This window comes from Thamnophis elegans, chromosome 6 (genome assembly GCF_009769535.1).
Source record: "Thamnophis elegans isolate rThaEle1 chromosome 6, rThaEle1.pri, whole genome shotgun sequence".
Taxonomy (NCBI): Eukaryota; Metazoa; Chordata; class Lepidosauria; order Squamata; family Colubridae; genus Thamnophis; species Thamnophis elegans.
Genome location: NC_045546.1, coordinates 53,141,676 through 53,155,455, shown reverse-complemented (window position 1 = coordinate 53,155,455; position 13,780 = coordinate 53,141,676). Strand labels below are relative to the sequence as shown.

The 13,780-nt window shown below is 43.7% G+C and overlaps 1 protein-coding gene across 1 annotated transcript in view; it reads right to left on the bottom strand.

Moving 5' to 3' along the window:
* SIM2 (SIM bHLH transcription factor 2) overlaps positions 1-12,412 on the bottom strand; it is a 37,282-nt gene extending 24,870 nt beyond the window's left edge. Inside the window, exon 1 of the mRNA XM_032220468.1 lies at positions 12,238-12,412. Coding sequence (XP_032076359.1) covers positions 12,238-12,412 — 175 coding nt within the window. The remainder of the gene's footprint in view (positions 1-12,237) is intronic.
* Positions 12,413-13,780: the final 1,368 nt, after the last annotated feature.

Genomic DNA, 13,780 nt, shown 5'->3' with positions numbered 1-13,780 from the left:
TGCACAGTTGCTTGATTTGAGCAGTAACCCAAGTTATTATATTTTTTGTTATTTTCAATTCTTTGTATTCTGCCTATGATATTCCTTTCCTCTGATGTCCTGCTTCTGCAACAGAATTGCTCTTCAGTGCCATTCTATTAAGCTATGTACAAGACATCTTTTTTTTCGATTGTCCGCCAATCTAATTTGATTCTCATAATTCAGCTAGTGTTGCTTCATTCTTATTGTTATATTTGAAACATGAAATACTGCACATCACCAAACTGTTAGCATGCTGGAAAAAAAATCTTCTGGAGCCAGGTTTAGCATCTGGTTCAATGAAGCAGAACCAGTAGGCAACTCACCCAGCTGGTAGTGTGATTGTGGCCCACAATCACAAGAGTTAAATTACAATAGTGCAATTCTACCCACAACATGGAAAACAATTTATAATCTCATTTTCTAGGTTCACAACCTCAACGCAATATTCACCTTTAACTAATATCAGCCATTTCATAATGGAGTAACAACATTCTTCTTTTTGCCCACCCCTTTACCATGATGCTGCCCCAGGCTTAATCATCTCCACCTAACCAGCTTGGACTATTGAACTTTTGTTCCTTGAACTTTTGTTTCTGCTAGGTAATTGCTTCAGAGCAATGCTGAGGTAATTTGTGGGTTCCATTCTTATTTATTTATTTCGTTTTTATTTAAATTTTTAAAAAATCCCTTTTAATTTTATCTATTTTAACCAGAATTCTTGGAACCGGATTTTTGAGTTTAATTGCACACTCTTGATTGCAAACTGCCCACAGACTGGTGATTAGGGAGTTCATATTCATAAGCTGCTCGGAAAGAAACAAAGGGAATATATGACCTGGTCCATTCTGCCAGAAGAGGGGGCGGTTGTGGTGTATGTCAGGGAAATCCACACGGGGCCGCGATATAAAACAGCCGAAGGAGATTCCCGTAGCAGTGAGGAGGAAGCGCGCTCGCGGGGCCCTCAACTGCAGTCTTGCGCCGGCTCCCCCCGCATCTCCCGGCATGCAAAGCGCTCCATCGCTCTCCTGCCATTCCCAGGCCAAAGCGGGGAAGCTCCAGGAGAGCCCTCCTTTCCTTCTCCGTCCTCAGTCCGCCATGCGCGTTCCCTTAAATCACGGAAAGCCCAATGGCGAGGCATTTCCCCTGAGGGTTTGGGTTAGCTCCTGTTGCGGTCGGGGTCTTCCTTTTCCCCCAAGGGGATTCCCTACACGTGCGCTTCAGCAGAGTCTGGGCTGGCAGGCCGCGCCCAACTCCACTGCTAAAATGGCTTTGAAGTCCTAACCCAACGAGGACTCCCCACCCGCTTCTGCGGAGGTGCAACCCTGTGTTAAATCATTAGAAGAAATAAATGGGCTTCAAATGGTTGCTTTGAGAGGAGCGGGCGTCTAAACGTTCAGCTGTTGCAGTCGTTAATCTTCTACATGACTTTAACAAGTTTGCGGGTTGCGGCTTTGCTAATTTTGTTTGGAAAATGCTAATCCAGACGGAGAAGATCAAGCGGCTTGCCTAAACCGTCCCGTCTTTAGAACAGAGGAACTAAGCCTTTGTTCCCTGGATTTGCAGGGCTGCATGGCAGGCACCCGCGGTCTGGAGATGGGGCTGCGCGGGCGCCTCCTAATGAAACAAGCTCATGCAGAACATGAACTCTGGGCGTCTCTCTCCCTCTCTCTCTCCCCCCCTTTTAGTAACATGGGAGCCGTCTACAAAGCAGCGTGGGAGTGAGGAGGGGAAAGAAGACGACCTTGCTTTTAAAAACACATCGAACTACTTTTTCCTGCAAAACTATAGATACGAAGATATATTTTAAGTCTGAAACGAGATACACCGGCATCAGAGCAAGTTTGATAAAATGAAACAAGTATGTCTCTATCGAGTCGATTTCGGACCGAACGTCCAAATAACGGAAACAGGAGATAAATCCGGCCTGGATAAGGAGAGCTCCACTTTGATTAATTAACGAACTAAATTTTTCAATAATGGTGGCCGGGGGAGGGGTTGACTTCACTATCTAAGGAAGTTTCCCCTTGAGCAACTTCAGCTAATATTCATTAATATAGCCAAAATCTATACATTTCTTGAATAACGGTAACCTGGCTTTGCATATGCCAGTTCAGATTTTTTTCCCTACGAGTTTTAAGAAAAAACGGGATCGATTTGTATGAGATGCAAATCCATATTTGTGTTTCTTAAGAAAAAGAACGCAGTTTGACTTGTGGCTCCTCTTTTTGGTTCAAGGTTTTCTCCTGATGAATCTGAAGCCTTATTCCTTCTCTTGGTGTCTTTCTCTATTGAAAATACTGTCTCATTCCGGAAAGAGAAATATTTCAAAATATTACAAACCCATGATTTATATCTTGCTTCGCTATTGCATTAAATCAAAAATCAGCTGTTCAAACGTAAGCTGAAGCTCCTTCATTATCAAGAACAATTCAGACAATGAAATGGATTGTTTAAAGATAGGCAATTGCTCCGATAAAATTGTGTCTGCTGACAAATTTGCTCTTTGAGCTAAGCGGCAGAATGTATTAGAAGGCTCGCTTTGATATTATTTTGCAGTAATTGTAGCGGGATTTTAAGAGTTGCAAGACTCATTAAGTCTGGATGAAATCTAAAACTGAAATCCTTTAGCCACATTCACTGTTGTAATCCCACCAGTGAAGCCAAGTGCCTGCAGCTCAAGAGAGCCTGGGCCCCAAAACAATAGATTTAATTGATGGAATCAGCGGCTTAAAAGCAACTTTATCCACCGGTCCTCTGCAGAGTGAGCCTGTGGAGCTTTCTCCTAAGCCGTTCAGTTTAGATTTTTTGTCATTGGGCGCATTTGAATTATTTCTTTACATTGCCAATTGGGCTAACAACATATTACTCGAAATAAGAATGATTATGATTTAATAAGTATATTGCCAAGTTCGCTTAAGATCACCACCAAGAGGTCCCTCTCCAGAACCCCTTCTTTCTATCAGAATTTATATAACTTGAATTGTAGTTGAATTCCATTTTTTAAAATGTATTTCTGTATTTCTCTCTCTTCGAATTCCCTAGTTTACATAACTTTAGGTAAAATATATTTAGGCAGCATCTCGAGTGGAGATTTTTGTCCCAGATAAACATTACAGAGGGAAATTGTGAGAGTTCCTTACATTTTTTCACAGAGAGTGGAAAACAACAACAATACCTCGCACAAGCTGTCCTAAACCACAGAATCAAAGCGGTTTGCAGATTTAGCGCGTCCGAGCACTTTCAATGTCGCGGTTGGCATTTAGTCGCAGAAAAGGTACGTGAGGAAGGTGCTTCGCTACGCCTCGATCTCCAATCTGGGCAGAATCTCTGCCGGTTGCTGGCGGGGACCCCGTGACGGGGAAGGACCCTTAAAACTCTTCCATTCGAAAAGTATTCTACCAGGCAGAAAACAAAGCGATTTCCCTTGGCATTAGCTTTTTATGTTCAGGTCTCATACAAAAGAGGATTTCATTATAAAATTCCCTTTTTATGGTGAATAAAGAATAAAAGTCTAGAAATTTCTCTACGGCCTGGCCTTATCGTCGCTGCCAAAATAGATGCAACTACTTCAACAAAATAACTTCTTCCCATTACATGGTAATCTGAATTATTATTTTTCCTTCCTTTCCTCCTTGTATAAGTCTTACTACCTCATTGTCTCCACTCCTGGCGTATTAGGAGCGCCTAATAAATAGTACTGAATGCCTGTTATAAAAGAATGAGTCGGGTTTCTGTCAACGGCAATTCAGTGACTCCATGAAAATCACTACAGCTGGCAATTTTGAAAGGAAAACTACTGAATAAAAGTGCAAGTAAGAAAACCGGGACGGGGCTATGGTCTGGAAACACATTACTATCTGCTTACCACTTGAAATGGTTGCAGATTCCTGGGCCTTAAACTCATCGGAACCAAAGAAGTTTAAACCGCGAAGCTTTCAAGAGGCATTTTAAATCATTTCCGCAGAGTTCCTCCTAATACCCGAGTATTGTAGTCTGAACGGCAGATAATCGAGGCGAGAATATACACCCTTCACCAACCTGAAGCCAGTTTTAATCCAATCATCTCTCCCTTTAATGCTAATGCAGCGCCGGTCTTCTTTGGAAGAGACAGTCCGTTTTGGGGCAATGGGCTGCGAGGGACTCCTCCGAAGGGCTATTCTTGGGAGCCTCTCAGTTCCGCCTGGCTGTTAAAAACCAGCGGCAGCTCAGCGATCCTTACTGAATTCCACTCTCTCTACTGAGCGGGAGGCGGGGGGAGAACAGGAGCAGCCAAAGTCAGGTCGGAGAGCTCCCGGGAATTGTGGGGTCACAAGAACAGGCCCTCCGCAGCCAGACGAACGGCGCGCAGTCCAGGAGGTCCATTCAACCATTCCAATCGCCATTTCTGAACCTGTGTTCTTGGGAAGCTTTGAGGAGAATTGGGTTCAACTCCATTATAACGTCCCAGCCCAAACCTAGGACGCCCGGGACTTGGGTCTCTTGGAGAATGAGCCTATCCCAAATCAGCCTGTCTCAGAAAATCTCAGAAATAGGAAGGTTCCTCCTCTGAAACCTTAAACAGTGGCACAAAACCAGTGGGAAAAATCTCCCTCTGCTCTGCTGCCTAGTATATAGGCAGATGGAAGGTAGCCACCTAAAGAGAAGAAAGTGTTATGACAAAAGGGCCCAGAACATGAGCCCTGGGAATAATGTAGTGCTTAGGATGGAGCTCCTTCAAGGACTGAATTATCCAGGGGGAAATGTAAGAGCCCCTCCCACGCCTTTTTCCTAGAATGCTCAAATGCTAAGCATCTTTTCTACATTTATTAAAATGAAGCTTTCCCCTTCTCTCTTCTTCCTTCTAGACACTAGCTAGCACTTAACATCTAAGAGAAAATAAGTCAGTTTAGATCGTTCGATTTTAATGCAAGCCACAAGAGATGGCCCAGTAACAGGATGGTGATGTTTTGCATATGTTCAAAAGCATTCTTTACAATACTCTCAAGCTGAGTGTTTAGGTAAATTAAGGCTAAAATCCTATAGATATTATATAAATTTGGCTATAAACCAGAAATACAAAAACCAAATACAAAGAACATGCTTCTAAATAGAATTGCACATCCTCAAGATGCACAAATTAACAACACTCATCTCCCATGGCAGAAATAACTATTCTTTAATATTAATCCATATTTATTATAAAAGGTGCACTTTCCACAGGCAAGTCCAAAAGATTGGTAAGTAATTGATAATTAATAATTACTTTCATATATTTATATTATCAGCACAATTTTATGTATCTTATTCAAAAGATAAGAAAGATTTACTGGGATAAATTGCATACAACTATGTTTAAAGGATTGCAATTTTAAGGGATTTTTAAACAAGTCCAATAAGAATTTAATGGGAGTAATTCCTTACATATGATTTGAGTTTCCTAATTTAATCCCACCTCAAAATAATGATTTTTTAAAATGAATTACATAATTAATAACATAATATGATCAAAACCTTAATGGTAAAATCCAGGCCCTGCTTAATTTAGCAGTTATCAATGTACATAATAATGTACATAATGTAGTCAAATATTGAAATGCCATTATGGCATTCAATTGGAGTGCCATTATGATAAAAAGAAAACTCTCTAAACAGAATTGGTTGGTTCTAAAACAGTGTTTCTCATTCTCAACCTTGGCAACTTTAAGATTTGTGTATGACAACTGGCAGTGGAATTCTGAGCATTAAGTCCATATACCTTTAAGTTGCAGAGGATGTAGGAATGCTTGCATGATTTAAAATCTCTTTCTCAATAAAATTTAGATCCGTCTTAACTGAGCCATAGAGCTCACTCATGTTCCAGTATTTCAGTCCTGAGATCTCTGAAAGTAATTTGCACTACTTCATGTGCATTACACATTTGATCAATACTTGATAAATAATTCCAATAAAACAAAATGCATTTATATTCCAGCTTTTCTCAAAGGAAAGAAATCATAGTTCCTCTCACGCTTTATCTTCCCAACAATATTGTGAGGTACTTTGGGGGAAGCCAGAGGCAGAATGAACCTCATAACTTTCTCCCTGCTGCCTGTCACCTTCTTCCCATTAGTGGACCTGTCTTTCCTTGACTTTCCTCTTGTTCGGTTCAATATTGTAAACAATATTCCTTACAATATAGAAATAAGGTGGGGTGGTTTGACTTTTTTTTTCTTCTATTTTTGGCATTAGTTGCCAGCCTTAGCTCTTTCTGGATCTTAGCTTTCCTGACTCCCTCTTTGCAGGTTCAGACTATTATTTTGTTTTAGTTTATGTGCCTATCTTTCTGCATTTTTATATTCAATCTTTTTGTCCCTTAACCGAAATAAATTCTCCATGTGTGCATCTCTCTCTGTGTGTGTGTGTGTGTGTGTGTGTGTGTGTGTGTGTAGCATCTGTGTATATGTGTGTAAGAGAGGAAGGGGCAACAGAGAGGGAGAGGAAAAGCCCACTGAATCTAATTGGCTTACTCAAATGCACCAGATTTGTTTTCTGTTAAACACATTAAATTTATTCTTTGTTTATCATTGATACCATTAAGCTGCTACTTTGGAAGCTAAGAGAGATTCCTAAGGAAGGTTTCCTATTTCTCCAGATTCTTTCATCCATTAGGCAGCAGAAGTATTGGGCGTGCAAGTGTGTTCCATGTCATTCATTAAGCAGCTTGCCTCTTTTGGTTTAATAATTAGGAAGGGGGTTATTTTAAAAGTTCATTTTCAGTGCTCCACTGAGTCACAATTTAACTCCAATGTCAACAACCTTCAGGGACGAAGAAGTTGAGTTCTATATTATTTCTTTTTCTCTTTTTTCTGGTTGTTTAGTGGTGGAAAATAAGATTATCAGCCAAGGAGAACAAGAGAAATCAAGGAGGGAGGGAAAGGGCAGGGAAGAGTGGAAGGGTCCCACTAATAAATAATATATATCAAACCACTGCAACAGATGGTATAGAGCCTAGAGCTGTGCTGGTCACTGCTTCCTTCCTGCACTAATTCATAATTCTCAAAAGTCACCACAAAATGTAGAAGCTCAAGGAGAGAAGAAGGTCAGCTAACAGACTTAGCCTTGATATTACATCCCTAAGGATTAGTTCTTTCAAATAGAAGAGAGCCTTCTTTGATTTCATCAGAGGCAGCCAACAGGCAATTCTACCTGAGGACTTGGGCGTGCTTTGGGGCCACTAGCTCTATTGCCTGCTAAATTTTGGTGTCAACACAGGAACTGTTTGTCCTGTAGATCCGATTCTCAAATGGGTACAACTGAAAAGTTAGGATTTATACCATTTGTATTCTAGAGCTAAGCTCACAAAACCTTTTGCTGATAAAGGTTGCTATGGAAGAAAGGTTGATGAAGTTCAACTGGGAAGGTTTTCTTTGTGGTTTTGTCTAGATTCTAGGGCTACAGCTGTAGCAACCACCTGTTTCATGATAGATCAAGTTCTCGCAAGGAAAAGGCTGAGTTTGACTGATCAGGAGAAACCCAGACGTTTTTCCAAGCAGCAAAACAGAAAAGGAATTGTTTGAGTTGTGGCAGTTACACAAAGGGAAAATGCTAGCATCTTGAAAACACAGAGAGGAAAGGGGGAAACTCCACACCCTCCATTAAGAAGCCTGATGTAATCAGGGTCCCATTTCTTGTGCCTTTTAAAATTTAAATAATGTATTTTTTGCTTAAGAGTGGCAAAACCAACTTTATTAAGTTAGCAGCTGTTCATTCCAGAATTTACCATAAAAATTTTGTTTGCATCTCCTAGTGGGAGAATTAAGAGGAAATCACTCCTGGAGTACCTAGTCCAGATTCTTATATTTCTGGATTTTGAGTTTTCTGTGTAGTCAGAGATACTTGGAAGAATTACTGGGAAATGTGCTTATTTGTATTTATTTTGTTTGAACGAATGTATAAGATGTAACTCTAAGGGAAACTTAAAGCAAAGAGTACTGTAGCAAAGACTCTTTCGGGTTAAAGTGCCTACAAATCACCCCAATTGTCTACAGTCACCAAAAGTTTTTCTCCTTCTGATATTGAAAATGAAATGCACAAGAGTTCACACAGCCAGACATCATAATTTATGTTTTAAGAGAGAGGGGGAGGGAGGGGGGAGGGAGGGAGGGAGGGAGGGAGAGAGGGAGAGGGAGAGGGAGGGAGAGAGAGAGAGAGAGAGAGAGAGATGTTCACCTGCAAAATTTTAAAAATTGGTGGGAGTTGATTTCTATGGCAAACCCTTTCCCTCTTTCACATTAAGCCAGTAAAATCAGAGGATTAGCAACAGACGGATAGTGGAATCAGCTGATCTAAAATCAGATCTGAAACATTTCATTTGGAAGGTTGACTTTAAGGAGGAGTTTGGTATTAATTCGCCACAAGGAAAGCTGTACCTTCCCCCAGAGTATGATCTGACCTGAGGGCAGGCAGCGGGATTTGTGGTAAAATCCTGGACCATCCAAAATTAATCCTATCTGGTACAATGGTCTGAGATCCTTCCGAGCCTTTTAGCCACGATGCTGATATACGGTAACAGCAATAAGGGCGGGCTTTCTTTCAGCACCACGGTACCTGCTTAATGTTATAAAATGCTCCAGATCGACGTTTGGAGAATTCTGGTTGTTGGCTGTGGATGCAGGGGTGTGAAGTCCATAGATCTTAAAGTTGTTGAGGTTGAGAAATACTGCTCTAAGTGACTAATGAAAATTTTAGCAGCATCCCAAAGTCTTAGTGGGAAATCCACCCTGAACTTTCTCACTCCAATGTAAGACTGCGGAAATTGTTTCCTACTCCATATATGAACTGGCTTGGTTTTATTTAATCAACTGGTTAATATTAAGCAGCATTTTCCTTTCCCCCTTTTCTTAGGAAAGGTGCCACAGATTACAAAGGGAGACCTGGCTCTTATAGCACTGGTTGCTACCGTTTTCTGACTTAAAGAATCCAGAAGCATATTTTAAGAAGGCAAAAAGCTCAGATGATTTGGGTCATTTAAGCATTTAAATTTAACATTTGTAGGTCCATTTGCCTGGGGATAAGATCTAATTATTTTTCAATGCAATTCACTTCTGAGTAGAAAGATTGAGGCTTGTATTTACTCCACCTTTTTAAAATTATAAGGTTGGAAGAAGAGTGGATCTTTATTACATATAAATGAACATTTAGTTGGGAGTAATGCCATTTCAATTAAATGATATTTGCAATGAAGATTGCCCACATTATACTCTGAATGGATTGCATTTGTACTGTGCACTGTAACAAGACAAGAATTTGATGGATTTTATAGTCATGGTTGCCCATAAATAGATGCAAAGAACTGCAATGTAACACACACACACACACACACACACACACACGGGGTTTCATATCAACACAATGGAAACTAGAATGCTAGTGTCAATTTTTTTTTTCCATTAAGAGGGGTTAGTTATCATTTCTTCCACTTTGGAGTTGTTTTATTCTGTTTAGAGAAGGGATAAGAGAAATATAAGAAAAAGGTGATTTTAATGCGAGATTTCTAATGTATTTTATATACGCAACTGGAGAGTGCCAGTTTGATGTATTGGTTAAGGCATCGGGTTAAAAACTGGGAGACCCTCACGTCTAGTCCCAGCTTAGGTACACAGCCAGCTGAGCGACCTTGGGCCAATGTTATAGTTGCAACTATAGCAGCCCTTTCGTCTAAATTCTAAAACGTCTTTAAAAAGCTCCCTTTTCCACAATGGGGGACAAAGCATTTTAGAGAATTGCTGGACAAGGCGACTCAGATAAATCCAACCACTTCCTGCATTCAAAGCACTTGCTGTAATAGTGGCGAAGAAGGCGGTGGTGGATAATCAGCCCCCTGACCGCGATGGACTGCAGGTTGGTATCTCGCAAGGGGAGGAAAGGAGAGGGAGGGGAGAAGAGTATAGAAAACTAAGGCTGCTCAGGGAGAGAGGAAGCTCTAGTCTAGTCTAACTTGTTTTACCAGTGGGAAGGTACCGGCCAAATTCTCTTAAACAGGAGGAAAACGAAGTAATAGGGGTCCCCGGTTTGCGGAGGTTGCTTTGAGGAGAGATCCGGAGCCCTGAGGCGGGTGTGGGAATGCCCTTCACTTCTGCCCATTCAAGCCGCCAAGTGTCCCGCCAAGTCCCGGGCTTTGGTTTGCCAATCCAGCGGAAAGAGTGGCTGAAAGCAGCTGCCTAGAAAAACGACCCTCGCTTCCTGGAAAAAAAAAAACCGCGCTGGACTTTGAATGTAATAGGAGTAGAGTTGTCCTACTTTCAAATACTTTTATGCTTAAATTAATATCCCGCTTGTGATTTACAGCGTCGCCGACCATTTCTATGGCAATATATCAGCAATGGATATATATATATATATCCATTTATATATTCAGCAGTTGGCTTTTGATACGGATCTTGCGGCCGGAGTTTTAGCAAATCTAGCTCCTTTGCCGACTACGCACGGGAGTGCACCTACAACTGTGCGTTCACTTAAAAGTTAGCTCTTATTTAAGTCCTCACATTTGTAAATTTCTTGAGAATAAAGGAAACAATCATGCTTTTTCCAGTAGATTTTCACTTTGGCCCTCGGATTATTTACATACAAATTCATACATATTAAAAGCCAACTTCAGTAAATAGAATTCAAACCAATCGTGCCATCATTAAATTAGACTATTCCAAATGTAGCTACCTTTGGATCTAAACTACGGAGGCGATTTGGTTTCAAGGGAAAGTAATCAAATAATTTATGTAGGCATTTAGATCCTCGGTATTTTTTACTTAGCAGCAATGTGCCACTCTTTATATTTGCCTGTTCTATGCTCAATATGGTTAAAACGCACTATTTGGAGGATATGAGGCTGCAATTTATTCCAGTGCAATGCAGAATAAATCTAGTTCAATTTTAGGCCCGAGTAAAACTGTGAAGAATCGAACTGTTCCTTTGTCTGCTTCCTTGCCCTGCTCAGCTCTATGCGTCCTCGAAAAGGGAAGCTTAATAGAATGGATTTGCATTTCGAGGACCTCAAGCGATATTATTCAGGCAGGATATATACTAGCAAAATATTAGGTAGATAATCATATTTTAAAATGTAGCTAGCTGTCAGGAACTTTTGTGAACATAGACTCGATCATTTGGGGAGTTTTCATTTCCTGCCCCCCTTTTTCCTCCCTCTTGAGACTGGCGCACATTTTACTTAGTGCGGGAGGGAGGGAATGAAGTTGAGCCCTAAGATCTATTGCAAGGATTAGCCTTTCTTTCTTCGGACACTTTACACACCTCCAGGACTTTCTTCTCCACCTGGCTAAATCTACGTCAACCCTTTACCACCCCTTTTCCCTACTTATATTCACGGGAAGGCAGAGGAAATACACTGCATATTCCAAGGGAGATATTTTGTTGCTTCTGGTTACCTATACTTCAAAGGACACGGTTGGTTCTAATCTTCCACCACACCTACACAACGGGCCTAAGAGTGATTTCAGCAAGGGGACTTTCATAATCTTATCCGTATCTGTTTTCTTTTTCAAAAAGATTGTGTGATTCTTTATTACCCGATCTAACTATTGTGGAAACGCGTTTTGTGGTCTTGAAGCCCCGCAAGATTTCTCCGATTTTGAAACGGCCACGGCAGTGTTAAATGCATCAGTAAATCAGTGTATCCACTGCTGGCTACCTTCTCCCTCTAGAAGAGAGGATAGCTTATCTTCTCCATCCGTTAAAGGCGACGTTACCTGCCTTTACCTGCCTCTGAAACTCTCTTCCAAAAATAACTGGAGACATTTGGATGTTGCCATCCTCGTGGCCTATTAAGGTCAAAGAAACCGCGAGGAAGCAACGGCAAATCAGAACTTTTTGTCTCAACTTAACAAATTTAGGCACCCCCTGTTCTCTCTGAGAGGTTTGACCCGGTCGGGCTGTTGACAGGATCGGTCGATCTTCCGAACTGTTAAGAAACTGAATTCTGACACCCTTCGTCCACTGGCATCCGCCCTTAGGAATGATTGGCCGGACAAGCAGAGTAAAAGAAGTCCCGAGTCTGAGCCCGACAGGACCACTTGGCCCAGGTGGCAAAGGGACCATCTGTGGGGACGGGAGCGTCTGGTTAGCCTGCCCCTCTCAAGTAGGGTGTGGGTGTGGGGAGCATGCCACTTCCCTGCCCGCGTCCCCCACGGGCAGGTCAACCAGCTTCATTCCGGAGACGGGGCGGGGGCTCCCTGGAGGGCGACTTACCTTCCGGGAAGACCGCTCTCATTTTCAGGTAGCTTGTGGTGAGGCGGATGACGGAGGCCTTGTCCAGCTGGGAGGTGATGGCCGACGGCAGGGGCAGCAGCTTGGCCAGCTCGTAGAATTCGCCGTTCTCCTTTTCTCGCCGCGTCTTGGCGGCGTTCTTAGACTTCTCCTTCATGGCAGCTCCGGCAGGGCGACGGCCGGGGCGTCACTGGCATAATAAAGCCCCGGGCGGAGGCGGCGAAGGAGAGACTGGAGGGCTGACAGGCATGTGACTTGACTCGGGACCGCCGAGAGCCAGTCAGCCAGCCAACGAGCGAGCGAGCAATTGAGGGAGGGAGGGAGGGCAGGTCCGGCTCCACAGTCCGGACAAGCAACGGTGATGCTGGCTTGGCTTGCGGGTCTCTTAACCACGAAGCAGCTGCTGTGAATTCGACTGTCCGCGCAGTGGGTCTCGCCCTTCGTCTCTCTCCCTGCCTACTCTTGTCCACAACCTTTGGATGTCGCCGGGAAAAGGCAATAGGGGAGTCGCCCTGGAGACTCTTCTCTCTCTCCCTCCTCCGTGTTCAAATCTGAATCCGGAACCAGATCTGAAGCCAAACTGAACAATCGAAACACAGAAGGTCAAATCCCCTGCGAAGCCCCCCAACCACTCCGCCCCCTCCCCACCAGCCTCAAATAGAGGAGCTCCTCTGATTCGACTATTGGCAGCTGGCTGTGCTCCGGCTCCCCTCCTTGCACAAGTGGAGACTTGCTGGGTTATTTTGGACTTTTTCGGGCCAAACTAATTTACGCCTCACCAGCTCCCGCGACGGGCGAATCCGAAACTCTCGAGGGAGCCGGTTTTCCGAAGGCCGCGGCTTCTTCGCTCCCACGGGAGATACTGAACGTTTCCTTCCCCTGGGGATCCGAGGCAACTCCGGGGCCCACCGAGGAGCGCTTCTACTCAGCCGCCCAACTCAAGGGAGGAGGGATACAGCACCCAAATCCGCTCCTCCCTTCCCGTCCCACCTGGCTGGCTTGGTCTCCGGGCCTGGCGGTCGAAGGGACGGTTCGAGCGATTCCCCGCCAGAACAGCTCCTCCTCCGCTACTGGCTGGGCTGGCTGGCAAAGGCGCTCCCAAGTGGTTGGCTCTCCGGCTCATTCCCCGCGGCAGGTTGGAAGAGGCGGGAGGGGAACACGCCTCGCGTGACGTGAGTCTCCGTCAAAGACAGCAGCCGTAGCAGGAGCCTCGCCGCTGCCGCTGCCTTCACCCGCTGACCAAAGCTCCAGCCGGAGAAGGGGAAGGGGTGGGAGTAGAGTGAAAGAGTAGGGAGGGGCTCCTGGGTCCTTCTCAGTTGTGTGTGTGTGTCTGTGTGTGTGTTCTGCCCAACTTCCCGGAGAGCCAAACTGGCAGTTTCTGAGACAGCCCTGGGACGCGACACCCCCGCCTCCCCCAGCTTTTTGGTCGCCCTTCTTTCATTTCAAGTGCCTTTCCCAAGAAGAGCTCTATTGGCTTCACGAGCTCTTCTGGCGCGGCCTGAACTGGCCTGGAGAGGGATTTGCT